At 62.7% G+C, this 20,086-nt stretch overlaps 1 protein-coding gene across 4 annotated transcripts in view; it reads right to left on the bottom strand.

Moving 5' to 3' along the window:
* The window catches only part of PAK4 (p21 (RAC1) activated kinase 4), a 43,925-nt gene continuing 23,839 nt past the window's right edge, over positions 1–20,086 (bottom strand). Inside the window, exons 1-10 of one of the 4 annotated variants that reach the window (XM_026482347.4) lie at positions 19,460–19,628; positions 10,627–10,700; positions 9,193–9,454; positions 5,957–6,415; positions 5,299–5,742; positions 3,873–4,006; positions 3,526–3,652; positions 2,379–2,504; positions 1,471–1,605; positions 1–1,036 (exon numbers count right to left, since the gene is read on the bottom strand). In XM_026482347.4, coding sequence (XP_026338132.2) covers positions 881–1,036; positions 1,471–1,605; positions 2,379–2,504; positions 3,526–3,652; positions 3,873–4,006; positions 5,299–5,742; positions 5,957–6,415; positions 9,193–9,396 — 1,785 coding nt within the window. In that variant the 5' untranslated portion in view covers positions 9,397–9,454; positions 10,627–10,700; positions 19,460–19,628 and the 3' untranslated portion in view covers positions 1–880. Of the gene's footprint in view, positions 1,037–1,470; positions 1,606–2,378; positions 2,505–3,525; positions 3,653–3,872; positions 4,007–5,298; positions 5,743–5,956; positions 6,416–9,192; positions 9,455–10,626; positions 10,701–11,721; positions 11,920–12,105; positions 12,726–19,459; positions 19,629–20,086 lie in introns of those variants that run through there. The other 3 variants (XM_026482349.4, XM_057314371.1, XM_026482346.4) reach the window with 3 other exon arrangements.

Below are 20,086 nucleotides of genomic sequence, written 5' to 3'. Positions count from 1 at the left end.
AAACAAGAAAATGTTTTAATTGTAAAACTAACTCGAGGGAAGGGAGGGGAGGGTGGTGCCACACCAAGGGGCTGGGAACCTGATTCTTCAAGCAGGGTTCTGTCCCTGGTGCCGCCCCGTGGGGCAGAGACCATCTGTCCCCAGGTCGGGAGAAGGGCTAGAGTGTTATAAAATGACAATATAAATAGACTTCTAGAAAAGAGGAGGCTGTCCAGGTGCAGTAGTCATCTGCAGAGGCTGGCGATGGGCAGGAAGCCCCAACCCCGTCTCCCCAGCCAGCCACAGAAAGGGGGTGCAGGACTTGGGGAAAAGGCCACTCTTCAGACATTCATGATCGACCCCCACAATGGCTCAGGGGGGCCAGGGGGCTGCACTGTATGTCAGGCAAGGCCTCAGAGACACCCACTCACAGGCTGGAGGACAGAGCAGCTGGACCTTCTGCATGGGCGTGCGTGCACACACGTGCACACACGCACACTCACGCACACACGCGTGCACACACACACACACACACACACACGCTTTTCGTAGTGTTCTCTCCACCCACGGCAGCCCCCGCTGCAGATGATTTCCAGTGATGGGGGGCCGCCTGTCCTTCCTGGAAGACAGGAAGACACAGGGAGGGACTGTCCCGGAGGGTGGGGAGTCCGGGGACCCTCACTGGCTCCCACGAGTCCCTGTTTGTTTTTTTTTAAAGTCACAAAATCAAACCTGGAGTTCAGTAGTAGGGTCCTGCACGCTCCCCGACCCCCGGCCAGGAGGGCGGTGCCACACGGAGTGTCTCCCAGGCGGGGAGGAGTGGGGGCCGGCCCCCCACTGGCCCGTGGCGGGGCAGGGGTGACCCAAGGGGCTCTTTGGTTCAGGGACAGGGCACTGGGCCTCATCTGGTGCGGTTCTGGCGCATGAGGGGCACGATGCTGGCGGGCGGGCCCGCTTTGGCCAGGAATGGGTGCTTGAGCAGCTCAGCCGCCGTGGCCCGCTGGGCCGGGTCACGCACCAGCAGGCGGTCCAGGAAGCCCTTCAGGGAGGGTGACACCTGTCGGGAGGTGGGGGAGAGAGTCGGGGGTCTCAGGGCCAGCCCCACTGCTCACTCGCCACTGGGCCGCCACTTCCTCCTATCAAATGGGCCGACAACATCCCCTGCCCAGGGAGGGGGCCAGGCGGGCCCAGGTGTCTAGAGCTTGCAACACATCCAAAGACGCCAGGGCGTCATTTCTTCTCCATTTTCAAGGTTTGCAAGGAGGGGACAGGGGCTGGGCCCCGGACGCACCCCTCTCTCACCGTGTGACTCGTCTACGGGGAAGGCTCCTCTCCCGGGCCTGGCTACGCTGTGTGTGTTCAGCTAGCCGGCCTCAGCACCACCACCGGGGGGCGGCGAGGGCTCGGGGGACCGTGGGGGTGGGGGCGGGGAGCCCAACACAGAGGAGGCATCGCCGCCCTCACCCCACCCGCCTGCCGGCCGGGGCCCACCTTGTGCAAGTTCTTCAGTCGGGGCGGCAGGTTGTCCCGAATCATCTTCATGGCTTTGAGCGGCGGCTCATTGAAGTAGGGGGGCTCCCCGTCCACCATCTCGATCACCATCACCCCCAGAGACCAGATGTCCACCTGCAGCAGGGAAGGGACAGGAGGGCCAAGCTGTGCGGGGAGGTACCGGTGCTGGGGAACCCACGGAGGGGTGGCCCCTGGTTCTGCCTTCGCCTCCTTGCTCCTGGAGTCCTGGGGCCCCAAACACCCCCTCTGACACCTGGCTTGCCAGACCCACACATTCCTCCCCCAGGGAGCCCTCTGAAGGGTTGTGCCCACACAGCTCCCTCCTTCCAGGGAGTATCCATGGCTCGGTGACCAGTTGCCTGGTCTGCATCATTGGGACACAGTAATTGGTTCATGAGCAAGCAGGTGACCTGAGCTGAGCCAATCAGAGTCAACCCTGAGACTTTAACAGAAATATCCAGGAACACCCCCCCCCCCCCCCCCCCCCCCGCACTCACAGGCAGGGGGACGTCCCAGAGCTGCCCGGCCAGCTCCACCCCCACAAGGGGAGTGCCTGCCTCCGCGAAGACAACACAGAGAAAGTCAGGGCTGGGGAGGGACAGAGCACAGGGATGGCCGGGCCTGAAGCTTGTCACTTGCCCCTAATGTCACACGTCTTGGGACCCAGAGCTTTCCTGTTTTGCTAAATCCGTTTGAGCGGGTTTGGTCCTAGCACCAGCCGGGCTCAGCCGTGATGGACGCGTGCACGCATGCCTACCTCTTCTCCCGTAAAACCAACCCCAGGGCCCCATCTCCCACACAGAGCCCCACCCCACCCCCAGCACTCCTGCTATTCCAGACTGTCACAGTGTAAACCCGTGCTGACAGCCGGGCCACCGCTGCCTTACCTCTGGCCCATAGGGAAGGCGAGAGATGAGCTCTGGGGCCATCCAGTAGGGCGTGCCGACCAGTGACTTCCTCCGTGGTACCTCCTTGCTCACCTGGGCGCAGAACCCGAAGTCTGACAGCTTCACCTGCAGCGGGGCACGGGCAGTGGGGTCAGAGGGGCTGGAGCTCTACAGCTGGACCACCGGGTAGCTCGACCTCCTCCCAGCAGGGGGCCCTCAGGTGCGGCACAACCGGGAGATCAAACCGTCTGCTTTCTTGACAGTGTCTGCCCTGGGCCTTCGGGAGGAAGTGGCTCAGTCCTCCAGGTTCCAAATGCTGCACAGGGGCTGAGACACCAGCTGCCTCCCAAAGCCCGTTCCTGTGCCCTGGGCCAGTGTGTCCCTAAATGCAGCCGTACCCCAGAGGGTGTGAGGGGTGTGGCCTCCTCTACCAACAACCACGTGCCCAGAACCACGCATCTCTACCTGCTTGGGAGCCACGGGCCCCTTTGCGATTCCTGAGGATACGTATGGACCTCCTCACCCCCAGGAGACATACGCACATGGTGTGCACACGGTTTCAGGCTCACAGATATCCCCCAAACACATCCGTGGACAGGTTTAAGTGTTCGCGGACCCCAGCTGAGACTCCCAGTGAAAGAGAGCCCACCCGTACCCCTATCTCTGCTGAATGGCTTAACTTCCCTGGGGGACGGCAGGCGAATCATCGAGAATTTGGGGACAAAGACCCCCTCCCACAGAAAATCACGTCCACTCTTGGGATATAAGTGCAGGTTCTGGGCACTGGGAGGCTCATCCGTGGACCTGAGTCAGAGCCTCCGTCTGGAGGCTGGGAGACAGGAGCGGGGTCCATGGAGTACCGCCGTGAGCTCGGCTAGGAAGACCTTCTCCGCAGAGAAAGAGCTGTGGCCAGCCACCCAGATGCCTCCTGGCCCCCAGTGCTAGACCTCAGCTCCCGGCATCCCGTGTGAAAGCGGTGGGCCCCTCTATAACTGCGTGCACAGAGCCCCCCGCTGACTGGGCCCGACTCTGGGCTGTTGCGTGAGGAGCCAACCAACTTACTGCTCCTCAAGCCACCGACCCGGGGATTAGAGAAAGAGGGGGGCTGGGGAGAGGCAGGAGGAGCCCAGGCCCCCCCGCGCCTCACCCTGCCGTCGTGGGTCAGCAGGATGGAGTCGCTCTTGATGTCGCGGTGGATGACTCCCTGTGCGTGGAGCACAGACAGGGCCTGCAGCACGGCCAGGCACACGGCGGCAATCTGCTCCTCATTCATCCTGCGCAGCCCGGGGGTCAGCAACCGCGGCAGACGGCGGCCCGCCCGGGGTCCCACAGGGATGCTGCCCTCCCCCTCCCCGTCGGGACGCGGCCCCCACCCCGAAGGATCCGAGGGGACTCCATCCTGCCATGGGACAGGTCTGAGGGGACGTGACGGACCCGAGAGCCGGGGGAGGCAGCGGGCTCGGTGCCTGCCGGGGACCGGGGGCCCCGCGGTACCTGGTGTGCGTGACGATGTCGGTGAGGGCGCCGCCCTCCAGGAACTCCATGACCACCCAGAGCTCATCCCCGACCAGGTAGCTGTTGTACATCTCCACCACGTTCTCGTGCTGGTAGTCCCGCATGATCACCACCTGGGCACCGGGCCGGGTCAGCGCTGCCAGCCCCCGCCTCGAACCCAGCCACCAGCCGGCCTCCTGCCTCCCCTCCTGCCTAGGCTTGGGCCCTGCCACGCCGCAGGCCCCGGCCCACCTGTCGCTCCTGCTCACTGGGGTCGTCCTGGACTGCCCTCCCCTGTGCCAAAGCCAGGAGACCCCAAAGGCAGCTTGAGGCCTGAGGCCTGCATTGTGGGGGCACGCTCCCTGCCCACACCCCATTTTCTGATCTTGCTCTCTGAGTGGCCCTGCTGACCGGGCTGGTGTGGGAAGAGGGGTGCGGAAGAGAACGTCGAAGCACGGGGTTGAGGTTGCGGGACAAGCAGGTACCAGCCAAGGGCAGAATAAAAGGCTGGGGGGATAGATTCAGGGGCAAGAAGGCCTAGCAGGGCAAAGCCTGGGGAGGTGGAACAGGACACTTGCAGGGGTTCTGTTGAGCTCGTGGTGCAGCTGGAGCACAGCGAGATTGGGGGGCCGGGAGATGGGTTTTGGGGACAGGTGAGAGACTGGGAGGAAGACGCAGAGTTTAGACCCCTTCTAGGCCTGACATGCCGGGACTCCTGCATCAGAGGCTGAGGGCTGCTCCCAGCATGGATTCCTCCAGGGAAGGAGCCAGGAGTCTGCCTTCGTAACAAGCTCCCTGGCAGACGCCACCAAGAACCCCAGCCAGAGGAGAGACAGAACCAAGGACCTAGATGGGAGCCAGACCTCAAATGCGTAGCAGCGGCCAGGCCTTTATCCTGAGGACACTGAGGGGTGGGGTGGGGGGACTGCAAGGGTCAGTAAGGGGGGGGGTAGTGTGGCAGGGCAGCATGTCCAAGAGAGCCCTTAAACTGCTGCATGGGGAATGCCCAGGGGGTGCCCAAGAGGGGAAGCCAGGGCAGAGCCGAGCGGGAGACAATGGGGCTGCACAGGGGGTAACGGGCTGGGGTGGGGGCCAGGGAACCAGGGGAGGGGCAGGGCTGGGGGAGACTCTGGGGGCCAGTTTGGGAAACGGTGGGTGTGAGGGGCCTGGAGCTGGGGCTCTGGGGAGGCAGTGGTGGGTACAGGGGTGGGGGGGGGGTGACAGCGAGGGGAAGAGGAGTAAGGAGAGGAGAGGAGACAGGCCCAAACCCAGCCCTGGGGAATCCCAGCGCTGAAGGGCCGCCTCCCATCCTCACCCCCACTGGGTCTGGCCCCGCATGGGCCTCGTGCAACCAGCTGGTGTGGGGCACCAGGAGAAGGGGGAAGGCGGGGCCGGGCCGGGAGGGTGGGGGGGGGCGGTGGCCCACCTCGTTGAAGAGCAGCTCGCGCCTCTGCTGCTTGCGCAGGTCCATCTTCTTGACAGCCACCAGCCTGCCCGAGCTGCGCACGGTAGCAATGCACACGATGCCCGTCGAGCCCTCGCCGATCTTGATGAAGTTGTCCAGGTAGGAGCGAGGGTCGCCGGGGTCCACCACCAGCTGCAAGGCTGCCCGGAACTGCTCGTGCGACACTCGCTGGGGTTCCCGCTGCGGTGAGCGGGGCCCGGGGGGCCCGGGGGCTGGGGGCCCGGCGGGGGTGGGGGCAGCGACAGGGCGGGCTGGAGGAGCCAGCTGGGGCTCAGAGGCATGGGGGCCCAGCACTCCCGGGCTGGGGGGTCCGCGGGCTCGGGCGGGAGGCCGGGAGGAGGAGGACTGGGGGACCGCCAGGCCCCCTGCTGATGGCCCGTTGGGGGCCAGGTTGTGAGGTTCCCCCTGCAACAGAAAACAGAGATAGCTGTCAGTGGAGGGGCCGGGGGCCAGCTCTGCTCCCTGTGAGGGACAGGGGCCCTGGCTGTGGGACAGACACATGGTGGTCAGGATGGAAGATGGACAGTGGGCTGGGCACAGGCTGGCGCTGGAAGGTGGGAACGGGGGACATTTTGGACAAAGGGGCAGTGGAAGGTCCTGGGGCAGGGGGATTGGTTACCTGGGCACCCCGGGCCGGGTGGTCCGTATCGGCCCTCGGGTACGTGTTAAAGGGCCGACCAGCTGCCGCTTTGGCTCCACCAGCCAGACCGGCAGGTTGTGGGCTGCCGACGTCAGGCCCAGAGAGGGGGCGTTTGTCCCGGGAGGACTCCTGGGGTCCCCCTGAGCCCTCCCTGGAAGACTTGGGCCTCTTCTCTGGCCCCACCCGCCGCCTGTCACCACTGCTGCCACCCGCCTCGCTGCGGCCGGTGCCCCGGCCTTGGCTGCCCGCCTTCTCCGGGGCCCCTCTGGCCGTGCTGGCCGGCTCTGCGGGCATCCCATTTTCCTGGCGGGCACGGGCAGGTGGCGGTGGGCTGTCTCTCCGCAGGGAGTTGGAGCGTGTCACCGACATGTTCTCAAACTCGTCGAGCAGCAGCGTGAGGGCCCCATCCTTGGCGCCTTTGCTGCCCCGCACGATGGTCTGGGGTCCAGGGCAATGGCGGGATGGGGGCCGGGCAAGGAAGAGGAGGACACGGGATGTGTATCCGACACACAAGGACAGGACAACACAACACACACACAGAGACAAGACAGAGACGGAATGAAGAAATGCCATGGGGTGATGATGGGGCTGGGCAGGTGGGGGCGGCACCAGGGGGGCCCCTGCAGCCCCTCCCACACCCCCAGAGATGTGGTGTAGGAAGAAAGCCGAAGGATTAACCTCCCATAGGTCAGGCTGTCGCCCCGGGATGGCTGGCCCAACTGAGAAGCACCCCCTGTCTTTCTCCTATTCTCCATGCTGGGGGCAGCTCTCTGCCCTGTGGGCAGGAGGGAAAGGAGCACAGAGCCCACACCACCCCATAATCAGCCCTGGAGAGCTGCAAATTACAGGATGCTGGGGCCAAGGCACGGCTTGGACTTCCTTCCCTGCAGCCCGCCAGGGCTGTTAACCCCAAACCCATGCTCTGTTTCCCTGGAAGCCGAGGGTGGAGTACAGGGAGAGTCAGAAAGGACTGGGCCCATGCAAATGTGAATTCCCATGGGGCCTGTGGACGTAACGTGTGTCCTGAATCTACCCAAGTCCACACCACCCTGATCCACGTCACAGCCGCCTCCTCCCTTGAGTACTGAGTCAAGGCTTCCAGGGATCCCCTGGCCCCTCACCCAGCTCCAGACACACAGGCCTCCTCACTGCTCCTCAAACATAGCAGGCACACGACCACCTCAGGACCTTTGCACTGGCTGCTCGCTCTCCCTAGAACATCTTCCCCCAAGTATGCCCGCAGCTCCTTCCCTCCTCTCCTCTTTCAGGCCTTTGCCTGAACTCAGCTTCTCAGAAGGAAATTTTCGTTGACCACCCAGACTCTAAAATGCCAGCCCCTTAACACTCCCTATTCCCCTTCCCTGCCTTCTCTTTCTCTGGAGCACTCGAAACCAGCTGCCGTGAAGCCCGCGTAAGCGGACCATCGCCTGCACCCCCCCTGCGACGTTCACAAAGACAGCTGCTGGATTTGCCTGTCCTCCTGCTCTGGCCTCATTCCAGCACCTGGAACAGTGTCTAGTATGTATGCAGAGCGTGCTCAAAAAACACTGGCTGAGCCAGCGAAGGAGGGAGGCAGGCTGGGAGGAGGCTGCAGGGAGCAGAATACGCACCCCCGTCCCTGTGCTCTCTCTCTCTGGCCTGCAGGGGTGTGGGCCCAGGGCTGCCACACTTCCTCAAGCCACAGCTGCCTCTACTGTGGCCCAAACCTACCTCCAGGCCACAGTGCCCCCGTGGGCCTCCCCCCCCACAGCCCCTGGCCTCTCTTGGGCCTGGCTGCCTCCTTGCCCGGCCGGGCGCCCCGTGAAGCAAGGTAGACACCTGCTTAGACCCTGGTGCTGGAATAAGAGGCTGAGAAGTCTCTGGGGGCTGGGGGAGGGCCTGGGAAGATCCAGCCAAGGGGAGATTCCCCGCCAAGGGCAGCAAACAAGTACCCATAGGGGCCCCAAGATAGCGTTAGCCCCTGCGGCACCTTCGTGTGACTCAGGATGAGGTGCCCCCTCCTCCTGGTGGGCACAGGCCCAAGCAGGGCTTACAGCTGCAGGCCGAGCTGGGGCTGGACTGTCGGGGGTCCCCTAGTGAGGCCACGGCCAGCACCGAGTAGCGCCGGGGCCGGCCAGGGCCTACCGGCCCAGAGGAGCCAGCCAGCGCCCTGTCCCGTGGAGGCAGCTGCCACCCCCTCAGTCCCTGCGATTAGTCAGCAGAAGCCAGAAATACAGCTCTGGATATGGAGTCTCTGCTGTTCTAAGCAGAGGCAAAGAGTTCAAAGCATTCAAAAGGCCTGCGTGAGATACACCGGCAGCTCAGCGGGCCGCCGGGTGGAGACCGTCCTGGTGAGTGCCCGCGTCCCCTCGCTGGGCACCGGAGAGGATGAGTCAGCTGCAGGCCTGCCCCCAGGCGCTGGGCCCGCTGACTGGCACACCCATCTCCACCTCCAGCCCCAGAACAACCCTGGCTGCGTGCCCCTGGCCCACAGCCCTTCCTGGTTCCCGCTGCCCTTGGGGTGAAGTCCGGCTGTGCGGCTGGCTTCCCAGGCTGGGCAGGCTCACGCCCCGCCCCCAGCCAGCCGCACCGAGCCTGGGCGCCTGGACCACGCAGACGGGAAAGGGGTTAAGAGCATGGGCTGTGGAAACAGACCGTGGTTCAAATCCCAACTCCACCCTTTTGCTCGAGATGGCAGGAAAACCACCCCCCCAAACCAAAAAGCCTCCAAGGCTTCCCATGGACTGTTTCCTCTGCTAAAAAGCCCCGCCTCCTCTCCGTTTGCCACAAGGACTCCTCCTCAGGGCACAGCCCAGGTGTCCCCTCCTCCACAAAGCTGGCCCAGACTCCGGGGGCGGGTCAGCAGCCACTCCGGGTGCCCCCAGCCCAGCCCTGACCACAGGGGTCTGTCCCTTGACCAAGGACAAGTTTCTGGTACTGGGGACGGGGACACGGGGTCCAGGGAGAGGAGCACAACTTGGAGCTGGTGTGGGGGGCTGCGCAGGGGTTAAGGTGGGAGTCAGTGTTGAGAGGCAAGGGGAGGGATCAGTGGGTGGAGGGGTGAAAGGTCAGCACTGGGGGCGAAGATTAGGGTAGAGGGTTGGGGTGTCTGGCAGTCAGCAAGGAGGGGGTCAGTGAGGAGGCGTTGGCCCAAGGGTCAAGCGTGGGGTTAAGGGCTGGGGGCACTGTGTGGGGTCGATGTGGGGCAGGAGAGGCAGTGGTGGGTGCCTGCATACCTTGGGGGCCCCGGGCTGGATGGAGGTGATGCAGGCGGGGTCCACCAGGGGCTTGGGCCGGCGAGCCGACTCCTCGATCAGGCTCTGCCACTGGCGGGGCAGCCCCGTGAACTTCTGCTCGTGCTGGTCGAAGCCCGTGTGCACGCGGTGCTCGAAGTTGGATGGCGCAGAGATCTCGACCCGTTTCTTCTTCTTCCCAAACATGGTGCTAAGGCGGCTATCAGCACCCCAAGGGCGCAGACTTGGGCTCCTGCCAGCAGGCCTGTGGGAGGGGGCCGCTCACCAGACCCTGCCCATTTCTCTCAGCTCCTCAGGCCCTGCCCCGGTCCCGGGTCCTGTCACTCCTCGTCTCCTCCTTGGTCTCCCGTGCCCCACAGGCAGCCCGAGAGACCCCGTGAACGCCCTTCCCCACTCAGAGCTCTCAGCCAAGTCCTCCCTGTGCCCCACTGCCCCACGACCTGCCCCTTCCCCTCTCTGCTCTCGTGTCCCCTTCATTCACACTGGTTGTCAAACCTCAGGGCCCTTGCACTGGCTGTTCCCTCCTCGTGGCACACTCCTCCCCAGTATCCACATGTGGCTCCCTTCTTCCCCTCTCTGGGGTCTCAGATTTGTTGGTGAATCTTTTCCTGACCACCCCAAGTGAAGGAGGTGCCCCTCTAGCCTTTTGCCACAAAGCTTCACAGCACGTTCAACTTCTGGAAATTCTACTGTTCATTCTTGTGTTTACCACAAGAATGCTGGGTGTCTACACACCCCCCTACCCCAAGACTATCAGCATCACAGGCCAGGTCTCATCTGCCCAGTGTGCCTGTGTCCTACCCCCAGCACAGCGCCTGGCCCCTAGCCTGTGCTCAGGGACCGAGCAATTGTTCGATGATTGCTTCCATTGTCCCTGTCCTATGCACGGTCCCGGGGAGCCCCACTGCAACACTCCCACTTTATAGACAAGAGACTGAGGCTCAGAGAAGGGAGTTCCTCACCAGGATCACATAGTGGGGAAAGTTCCACCACGCAGCAGACACTAACAGACAAAACAATCCCCGTCTTTAAGATCTGTGGTCTCCAGGTGGATACTTTGGATGGTACCAGGCACCGTATAAACGCTCCATGAAAGCCAGTTTTAAAACCAAACGGGCCGCGGGGGAGATGCGCTGTGGTGTGTCCCACAGGGAGACCAGGGTGAGTCAAGTGGCCAGAGCACAAATCTCTCTCTGCCCCTTACTCTGCGGGACCGGGGCTGAGCGACGTAGCCTCTCTCGCCCTCACGGGGCTGCTCTGAGGATCAACCGAGCGAACGGGAGCAGAGCAGGGCGCGGAGTGAGGGCCCTTGTCCCCTCTAGCTCTGATGATAACGAGTACTCCCGGCACTGTCTGGGGTGGGGGCCCCAGTCCCACGCCCCCCGTCCCACGCCTGGGCCCCAGAGTCCCACAGACCTGGTTTGATGCGGGCTGTGCTAGAAGTGCCCTCGGGCGGGTGACGTCTCCTCTTGGGGCCTCAAGTTACTCATCTGGAAAACAGGAAGAAAATATGCACGCAGGCCGTGCATTCGTTTGCTAAACCCTCACTCCCTTGTGCCCGGCCCTGTGCTGGTTCACGCTGGGGACGTGGCGGTGACCGAGGCCGAGATCGCCTCCGACAGCCCAGGCCGGTCAGGGCTGGGGTCAGGGAGGACCACACCCAGTCTGAGGGATGGCAGGGTGCGGGTCAGGGACGGCTGCCCACCAGAGCGGCTGTGTGAGCTAAGACCCAGAGCATGAGGGGAAAGGCACAGGGACTGGATCTTTGTCGGCTTCATGCGGCTCCCCAGAGCCTGGCGCGGTGCCCAACACAACACAGGCTCGGCCCCAAGCTCCGTAAGTCTTGTGACCTACTGAGGACTCTCTCGAGCGTGTCTGGGATGCTGCCCTCCAGCCCCAGGTTCTCCTCCCTCCCCGTTCCTTTCCTGTGAGAGCAGCTCTGTGAGGTTAGGGGAACAGCCAGCCACCCCTGGCCCAGAGGTAGGACCATCAGTGGGTAGCCGTCTAGGAGAACCGGTTTGGCAGCAGAGCCCAGTCAGGAGGGGGTGGGGACCCAGCAGACAACCTGTCTCAACTGGTCGGGGCCTCTTGGGCAGCGGGTGGCCGGAGCCAGGTCCCACCAGGGCTCCCCCAGCAGGTCCAGTTTCCCTGTTGCTGCGGGCCCCTGGCTGCCGGGATGTGGGGTGTGACAGCCCTGGCCAGGATGGAGGCCCCTTTGCCTCTGCCCTCAACCGAGCCAGGAGCCCCTTCAGTGTCTTCCCCCGTTCCAGCCCTCGGGTGCTGCCCATCCCTCCCGCCTTGACTTCCCTCCCCGGCCCCCACCCACCCCTTTCCTGCTCCCTGGCCTCTCTGCCCTCAGCTGTCTGCCTTTCTAGTACCGGTCCTCACTTTGTTCCCACAGCCGGACCTTCCCCCATCCTCCCTGCTGTCACCCCAGAACTCTGCCTCTACCTCCTCACCGTGCTCCTAGAGGTGCCCTCACCCGGCCCCAGGCCCGGCCTCACCCCTCACCTTGGCCTCTCTCACTCGGCCCTACCCATCCTCCACCCTGCAGCCCACAGCCCGAGGCACCGAGTCACTCTGGGGAGTAGGATCGGCCACGTGACCCCTCACTAAACCCGGGAAAGGGAGGGGCAGACCCTGCGGTGGGAGGAGCTCAGCACCACGACGGGGTGGGCGGGAGGCAGCCGGACCACGGGGCCGTCTCCTCAGAACCCTCACCCCTAAACCCCAAGCCGCCTCTGCACACTGCAGCCAGCCCCCCGTGTATCCTGCCCTCCGTGCGTGTGACCGTGCAGGGGAAGGGGATGGAGGGACACACCTCCGGATATTTGCCCGGGGCCACCCCTTCCCTCTGGGCACCGCATGGAGGGAGGGACAAACAGAGGAACTGACCGTGTTTATAGTGATCTGGCTCCAGCTCCACCCTGGGGCAGCTCCGGGCTTGGCCGGCTCCCTCCTCAAGTCCCCAGGCTCCTGACCGTATGGGGGCCACAGAGGGGAAGGCGGAGGGGCTGCTAAAACGAAGACAGGTGCCTGTGCCAGGAGCGCGCGGGTGGGCGAAGAGGGGTGCTGGGTTCCCCAGCGAGCTTGGAACCCAGGAGTCTGGGCCACCTCACCCTGTGTATTTGGGAGCCAACCTGCCTCTGGAGCTCACTGTGCGACCAGGGGCCAGCAGCTCGGCCACCCTGTGCCTCAGTTTCCTCTGTTAAAGAGAATAATGCCAGACCCTGAGTTCCGAGAGGAGTCAGAACACAAGGCACTCGCACGCAGTAGGCAGTGCTCGGTACCACGGCGGGAGCCGACGTACCTACTGTGTGCTCGCCCCTCTTCTAAGCACCCTGCCCAGAGCCCCTCGTTTCATCCGTGGACGTGACCTGCGAGGATGCGGCCACGACGAGCCCTGAGTTAGAGCCAAGGAGAAACGAGGGGCAGGGAGGGCACCCCCTCGCCCGGGGCCCACCGCTTGGCAGCAGAGTGCACCTGAGGCTCCAGGCCTGTTAACCCAGAGCCTGCGCCCTGCCGGGTCTTGGAAATAAAGGCGGCGGTGCCCTCGGAGGGCCGTGCGTGCCAGGCTCTGCTCCCCACCCTCTGCCCCCCATCCCTCTCTGCCCTCACAACTCACCGGCCCCAGTTCACAGATGGGGAGCCTGAGGCCTGCAGACAGGAAGCCCCCTGCCCAGGGCACCCAGCATTTGAACTCGGGCAGGTGGGCACCAGAGCCCAGCCTCTTACCTGCCTGGCCTGCTCTGAGGGCTGCGCGGAAGCCACTGCTTCCTGTCACTGTCACCTCCAGGGTGCCTCCCTCCCAAGCCCACACCCTGCCCTTCCTTTTTTCTTCTAAGTTTGTTTATTTGTTTGTTTGTTTTTCGTAATCTCTACATCCAATGTGGGGCTTGAACTCACAACCCTGAGATCAAGAGTCGCATGCTCCTTCAACTAAGCCAGCCAGGCACCCCCACACCTTGCCCTTCCAGTCCTGTCCCGACCCCTCCCGGGGCTGAGGCTACCCACCTATCTGACCTGTCCCAGGCCCCCAAGAGCAGCAGGAGGCAGCAGAGAGCGGGGATTCCTGTCCCCCTTGGGCAAGACAATCTGTAGGGGAAAAGATGGCCACACACCAGTCCCCGCCACCAAATGCGCCTTTCCGAGGCTCCACCCCAGTATTGACATCACTACCGCCACTGCGAGGGACCCCACAACCCTGCCCAGATGCAGACACTCAGCTCACGGACACCCAATGACCTGGGGGGAGCAGCTATTCTCATTCCCATCTTGCAAATGTGGAAACTGAGGACCACAAAGGTGAAATCTCTTGCTCAGGTTACCAAGCAGAGCTGGGCCCAGAAGACAGTTGGTCCACCGCAGCGTTGACCTCCTTAAACCTTCTGTTGGCCCCTGAGACCTGTCCCTGTGGCCCATATGATCTGCCTGTCACCTCTGCCCCCTTGCTGGTTCTGCCCCAGCCATTTGGGCCTCCTTGCGGTTCTTCAAACGCTAGACATGTCCCCACCTCAGGGCCTTTTGCACTGGCGGTCACCCCAGCTGCTGGAACTTCATTCTCACTGATCTGCACATGGCTCCCTCCCTGCCTTCCTCTACCCACGTCTGTCCTCAAATATCCCTGCTCTTGGCCCGTCCCCCTCTACACCTTTCCCTTTGCACCTGTCATCTGTCTTACTCTCCACTGTACCCCAGTGTCTACAACACAGCCCAGCCAATACTAGGCACTCAAGGAACCTCTCTCTGGTGAATAAACTGACATCTGTACCCGCTATGCTACACCCCTGCTCAGACACCTCCAGTTCTGCCCAGACGGTCCTTGGGAAACTCTAGGAGAGGGCGAAGCAACAACCTCAGACAGAGGGAACAGGGGGCGGGGGGCGGGCAGCCACCGGCCACCAGCCAGGCCACAATGCCTCTGAACTCCAGCGTCTGATCCCACAAACGCAGGCACATTTTCCATCCTACTCTCAAATGTTCACTGCAATTAAAAAAAGGCTTTTGAATTATTCGACACGTGGGACAGGCAGCTTCCAGCCTGTCCTAGCCAAAGCTTCCAAGTTTCTTGTCACCCCTGCACTCACTGGTTCCGCCCTCCGAGCTTTCATGGGAAGAAAATGATACCCACCCTTCCCACCCCACCCCTAACTCCCCCCACCAAGGAAATCAGCTCTGGTAGAAAAGCAAGACCCACTTGTGTGACAAAGCCATCCGGGGAGTGTGTGTGTGTGTGTGTGTGTGTGTGCACATGTGTGCACGTGTGCGTGTGTGCACGCGTGTGGAAAACTTACCTCCTGTCCCCTCCCTTCCCCCCAAGCTCTGAATCACGCTGCTCCCCTGCAGTTTGGGGAGCTGACCAAGCAGGAACCCAGGGGCCCAGGGAAAGAGCATGGGATGTGCCATGATCACAGTCTCCAAAATGAAATCCTCAATCAGGAAGAGGACCATGAAGGAAGGCTCACTGTCCCCAGCCCGCACCACTGGCTCCCACTTGCCCTTCTGCCAAGACTTTTTTTTTTTTAAAGATTTTATTTATTTATTTGGGAGAGAGAGAGAGAGAGAGAGCGAGCATGAGCAGCGGGGAGAGGGAAAGCAGGCTCCCCACTGAGCAGGAAGCCTGATGCGGGGCTCAATCCCAGGACCCCAAGATCATGACCTGAGCCGAAGGCAGACGCTTCACTGAATGAGCCACCCAGGCGCCCCTGCCAAGACTTTTACCTAGTAGCTCTGGGAAGCCCTTCCACCTCAGTTTACCCCATCGCCCCTGGCTGTGTTCTGCCAAAGGAGGGGGAGTCCGGCCTACTTTCCTAGCCCCCAGCAGACTTCTCACTGCCTCCCTTAACCCCCCACACCTGTCCCACCGGCACACCTTTGCTCAGCTCTCGTGTGCCCACCTGTACAGGCCCCCTGCCCTCCCCAGTCCATATGTCTCTCCCAGGCCCCCTGCCCTGAGCCTAGGTCCTCCAAGGAATCCTCAGGGACCTTGACCCAAGACGCTGTCATGAGCTTTGGGCCTGACATGTGCCCGAGCTCCCTCCTTGGCAAACACCTACTCTACCCCCAAAGGACCCCATCACACTCAGGTACCCGCCCACCGTCCATGGCTACTGAGCGCTGATCTCTGCCAGGCTAGGGCTGGGGCTCCTAGCGGTGGTCAGAATGGCCAGGAGCATCCCAGCCCTTGCGGACAGAGCTCACATTCTAGGGGAAAGGAGACAGTCGACAAATGAGCTGTATCAGAAACATATCTAGTAAGTCAGAGGGTAAATGCTGAGGAATACACAAAGCAAGGATCAAGAGAGTGCTGAGGGGCAGGAGAAGCTGGAAGTTTCAGTGAAGTGGTTGGGGAGGGCCTCGCTGGGAAGGTGACCCTTGAGCAGGGACCCTAGGTGGGGAGGGGCGAGGGAACCACGTGGACACCTGGAAGCAGGAAGGAGTCAAGGAAAATGTCCCCAGGTGGGGACGCGCTTGATGTGGTCAGAGCAGAGGAGGCCGGGTGGTGGGGGTAGGTCACGTAGGGACTTGTGGGCCACAGGGACAACTCTGTTCTTTCCCCGAGTGACGTGGAGCCACACAAGGGCTCTGAACAGGGGAGGGATGTGGCCTGACTCAGGTGCCCACAGGCTCCCTGTGGCCACGTGGAGCCCGGGGAGGTGGAGGATGTGACAGCGCAGGGGTGGGCAGGCACACGTGGTGGCTCTGGGGGAAGAAGCAGGCAGGCTCTGGGCATGCGGTCCCGGCCAAGATGCCAGGAACTGCTGAGGACTGACACTGTGTTCCATACCAGCCGTGGCAGGAGTGCCACAGGGCGGGGACTGCGTCCAGTCTTGCCCATCACCGCATCCCCAGCGCCTGGCTCGTCCCATCTACGCTCTCCCGGCCCTTCGCATCACCTAACGCATTACGCGGTGATGAGTGTGCCCGCAAAGTCTGTGGCTCGGCGCAGGCAGGAAGCATGTTTCAGTCGGTTACAGCTCGATCCCAGCACCTAGGGCAGGCCGTTCCTTCCCCGTGCCTGAGCCGATGGAGGGGATGGGCACGCGCTTTGGTACCGACTCCGGCCCAGGCCCGGACTGGGCGCGCAGACCAGGCCACCCTGAACCCTCCTGACAGTTCTTGGGTGAGTGGGTGTGGGGAGAGTCCTCCTCCTTCCTGTTTCCCAAACCAGAACAACGAGGCCCAGAGAGAGGAAGTCACTGCCCAGGGCTGCCCAGCACCAGGTGGCCCACGCTGAACCGCAGAGGCCTTGTCGCCACCCCCTCCACCTCCTGCTTCCCGGCAGCCCTGGCTCCAGCCAAGGCCTGTGCTCCAGACGAAGGACCCCAGGGGTTTATGGGACAAGAACAAGGGCCGAGACAACTCTAGTGTCAATGACCAGAACCAAGATCAGAAAGGTTGCCTTGCCTAGGCAGGAACCAGAAGCATTGTTAAACAAACAGCTCTCCCACTTGGATAAAGGTCCCCACTGGGACCCACCAAGGCCTGCCCAGCTGGACTCGGCCAACCTCGGGACCCCACTCCATCTTCTCGCTTCCCTGCAACTGCGCTGGCCTCCTACTTTTTAGTCTTGGAGGCCTCAAGCTTGTTCCAGGCTCAGGGCCTTTGCACCTACTGTTCCCTCCGCCCAGAGCTGCGTGGCTCACCTCTTCCTGATATTCGGGTCTTTGTGCAAATAAAACCTCACTAGAGGGGCACCTGGGTGGCTCAGTGGGTTAAGCATCTGCCTTTGACTCAGGTTGTGATCTTGGGGTCCTGGGATCGAGCCCTGTGTTGGGCTCTCTGCTCAACAAGGAGTCTGCTTCTCCCTCTCCCTCTGTGAGTGTACTCTCTCTCTCTCTCTTTCAAATAAATAAAAATCTTTAAAAAATAAAACCACATTAGAGAGGCCTTTCTTACTCCCTGACAAAATCTGCACCCCTGCTTTATACTTCTCTGGGGCATTTATTACCGCCTGCTATCATATACATGCACCTGTGGGTCCCCGCTTCCTCCCCTGCCCCCTGCAGGGACTCCCCGAGAGCGGGCCCTTCTCATCCTTGCTGCGTCCTTGGCATCTACAGCGCAGGCACTCAGCAAGTACTTGTGGAACAAATGAATGATGCCACGGCCCAGTGAGGAGTCTGGACCCTGGGGAGGAACCGGCCAGGGAGGTGCGGGGCAGAGGGCAGACAGGAGTCCCCGGTGCCTGTCCCACACTGCCTGGAAGTTGGACCTCATGCCTGAGCAGGAACTGGTCTGAGTCTTTAAAGACCAAATCTGGCTATTTGTGAATAAGCTGGCCTGTGTTCCAAACGCCCCAAGAGGTGCCCCCCTGTGATCCTAGTCCCAGTCCACCCCACCTCAGGGAGGCCACGCCAGCCACGCTGCCTCAGCTGGAAACGTGAGGATGTGGCAGCCCATTTTGGCCACAGGCAAGAGGCAAGTCACATGGTGAGAGATGCCGCCCAGAACCCACTGGTCCCCATAACGGGTGAAATCCCATAGGATGGCACAAATCCATGGTCACCCCGGCCTTGGGAAGCCGCGGGTGTCGGCAGTCTGGTCCACGAGGAGTTCCGGCCAGATGCAGTGCCATCTCTCCGCACCGGGCCTTTGCACAGACCATGTCAGGGCAAGGACTCGGCAGAGAGATGGCGCCTGCCGAGCAGGTCCTCGCTACAGGTTACCCTGCTGGCTTACCACTGCCGTTGTTGCTGCTGTTGCTGAAAGCACGGGGGAAGGAACAGATAAGCGAAAGACGGTGCTGGGCACACTTCTCTCCCGGCCAGAGCAAGGGTCCAGCCTTACTCTCTCTGCTGTCTTACTTTCTCCAGGGCCCGGATCGGGGAGCAGAACGGGCTGGGTTGTCTGCGCTGGGAGCCCCCCCCCCCCCAGAAGGCGGCACCTGGGGCCATCTCAGCCACCCTGTGTCCCCAGCCCTGCCCAACACAGGGTGGGGTGCAGCTCAGACAGTGTGGCTGAATGAAGAGAAGGTATTTCCCAGGCCCAGCCAGGCCGGTGATCCGAGCCCCCAGGGAGGCCAGGAGGCTCCTCTGGCAGCCCCAGGCTCAGGTGCCCCCTCCCCACCCGGCCAGGCCCAACAGGGCACAGAGACAAAGGGCACTCCCCAGCAGTGCCCAGGGTGGGGGATGGATGCCACAACAAACCTGAGAGTGTGGGCGAGCCCCCAGGGACCAGGAAAAGCAGATCAGACGCCATTTACTCTTCCCCTGAGGCAGGGCAGGAAGGAGGGAGGGGTAACAGGCAGGAAAGAGGCTCCAGAGCCCTCCCAGGGCACCCCCCTCACTCCAGCCCTCCCCCGCCACGCAACTCCCTGCTACACACACACACATGCGCGAATACCTAGACACTGCAGCAGGTGAAGTCGCCCCACGGCGCCCCGCTAACAGCAGCCACACAGGAGCCTTGGCACAGGCAAGGACAGCCCACCTTGAGCCTTAGTTCCCGCCTTCGGGATACAGGCCCCAGCAGAGCCCGCCCGAGCTTTGTGGCCTCAGTGGGAGAAGGCAGGGGAAGCAGTCGGAAAGAGGGGCCTGGTCGGAGGAACCTCTCCAAACCAAAAGGCCGGAACAATCGGGCAGCCCATAGCTGGATCCCTGAAGGAGCCGTGGACCCAGGCCCCCCCTCCACAAATATATAAAGACCCACACCCCCCACACCCCCAGGAGATGCACGGACTCCTGAAAGAGACCCACGACACATGCCAACAATATACACGGTACAGACCAGCCACCACCTCAGATCGCAGGCACACGCGTGGATATACACAATCCCCGATGCTCCCTCACCGCCAGACTTCTCTAGAAAGGACCGCATACACGTACCTGGGTACAGTCCCCTAGACACAGAGTTAGACCACAAGACCCACACAACCCTAGATCCACACACAGGAGGAAATGAGACCCCACAACAGACCCAGGCACACCCGCCGCCAACTCCGGGGTCACTCAGGGTGACCCAGTGAGGCACAGCCCCTCCGAACCAACCCCCTGCGAACCAGACCCCAGGAATGTGCTCCCCCCCACCAGGCGCAAATGCACGTGGTAAGCCCCAGCAGACAGACACCTGCCTCCAAACACACGGAAACACGGGGACCTCGGCCGGGCCCCGAGAAAGGTGTGGTCCCCCCAGCACGTGCTGACACTGGCTCGAGTGGCTCTGCTGTCCCGGCAGTAGGACTGCCCTCCCACGCCGTGGGCAGTCCTCCCCTTTCCTCCCCTCCCGCCTGAGGCCGGGGTCAGCTCACCTCCACCATCCTCCCCTTGTCCAGGGCCAGCCTCCGTGGGAGAGGGCAGCAGGCAGACAGGCTTCCCGCTGGCAGAGCAGGGAGTGGAGACCAAGGGGCTCCCCTGGCTCTGGATGCGGGCGCCCACCGAGGAGAGCTGGCTGGCTCTGCACCCTGGCCTCCCTGGCAGTGGGTGGTGCCGAGGCCCTGCCCTGGCAGGAGTTGAGCTGCCTGTGGCTCCAGTCCATGGAGGGCGGAGGGCGGAGGGCGGGAGGGCGGGAGGGCGGAACGGAGGGAAGGAGGGGAAGGAGGGGCCGAGCCTGGAAAGCCTGGGCCATGGGGCCACCACTGGCCCAGCAGAGGGAAGGGCTGGGCAGGGACACAGGAGCGGGGGATGCAAGCAAGCGCCAGCCCTTGCTTCAACAGGGTCCGTACCCCGCTGGCACCCGTACACCCCCATGCCAGACTTGGCGCCGGGAGCCAGGGGGGAAGCAGGGGCCACACCACATGGGGCTGAGTGGCTAAGAGGGGCTGGCAGGGCGGCCAGGTTTGAAACGACAGCCTGGGCTGGGGGGCTAGACAGAGGGACAGGGATGGACAGGCTCTCTGATGGCTGGAGATCCAGAGCTTGCAGTATTGGTCCACCCC

This window comes from Ursus arctos, unplaced genomic scaffold (assembly GCF_023065955.2).
Source record: "Ursus arctos isolate Adak ecotype North America unplaced genomic scaffold, UrsArc2.0 scaffold_19, whole genome shotgun sequence".
In the NCBI taxonomy this organism is placed as follows: Eukaryota; Metazoa; Chordata; class Mammalia; order Carnivora; family Ursidae; genus Ursus; species Ursus arctos.
This window is presented reverse-complemented; position numbering and strand designations above follow the sequence as displayed.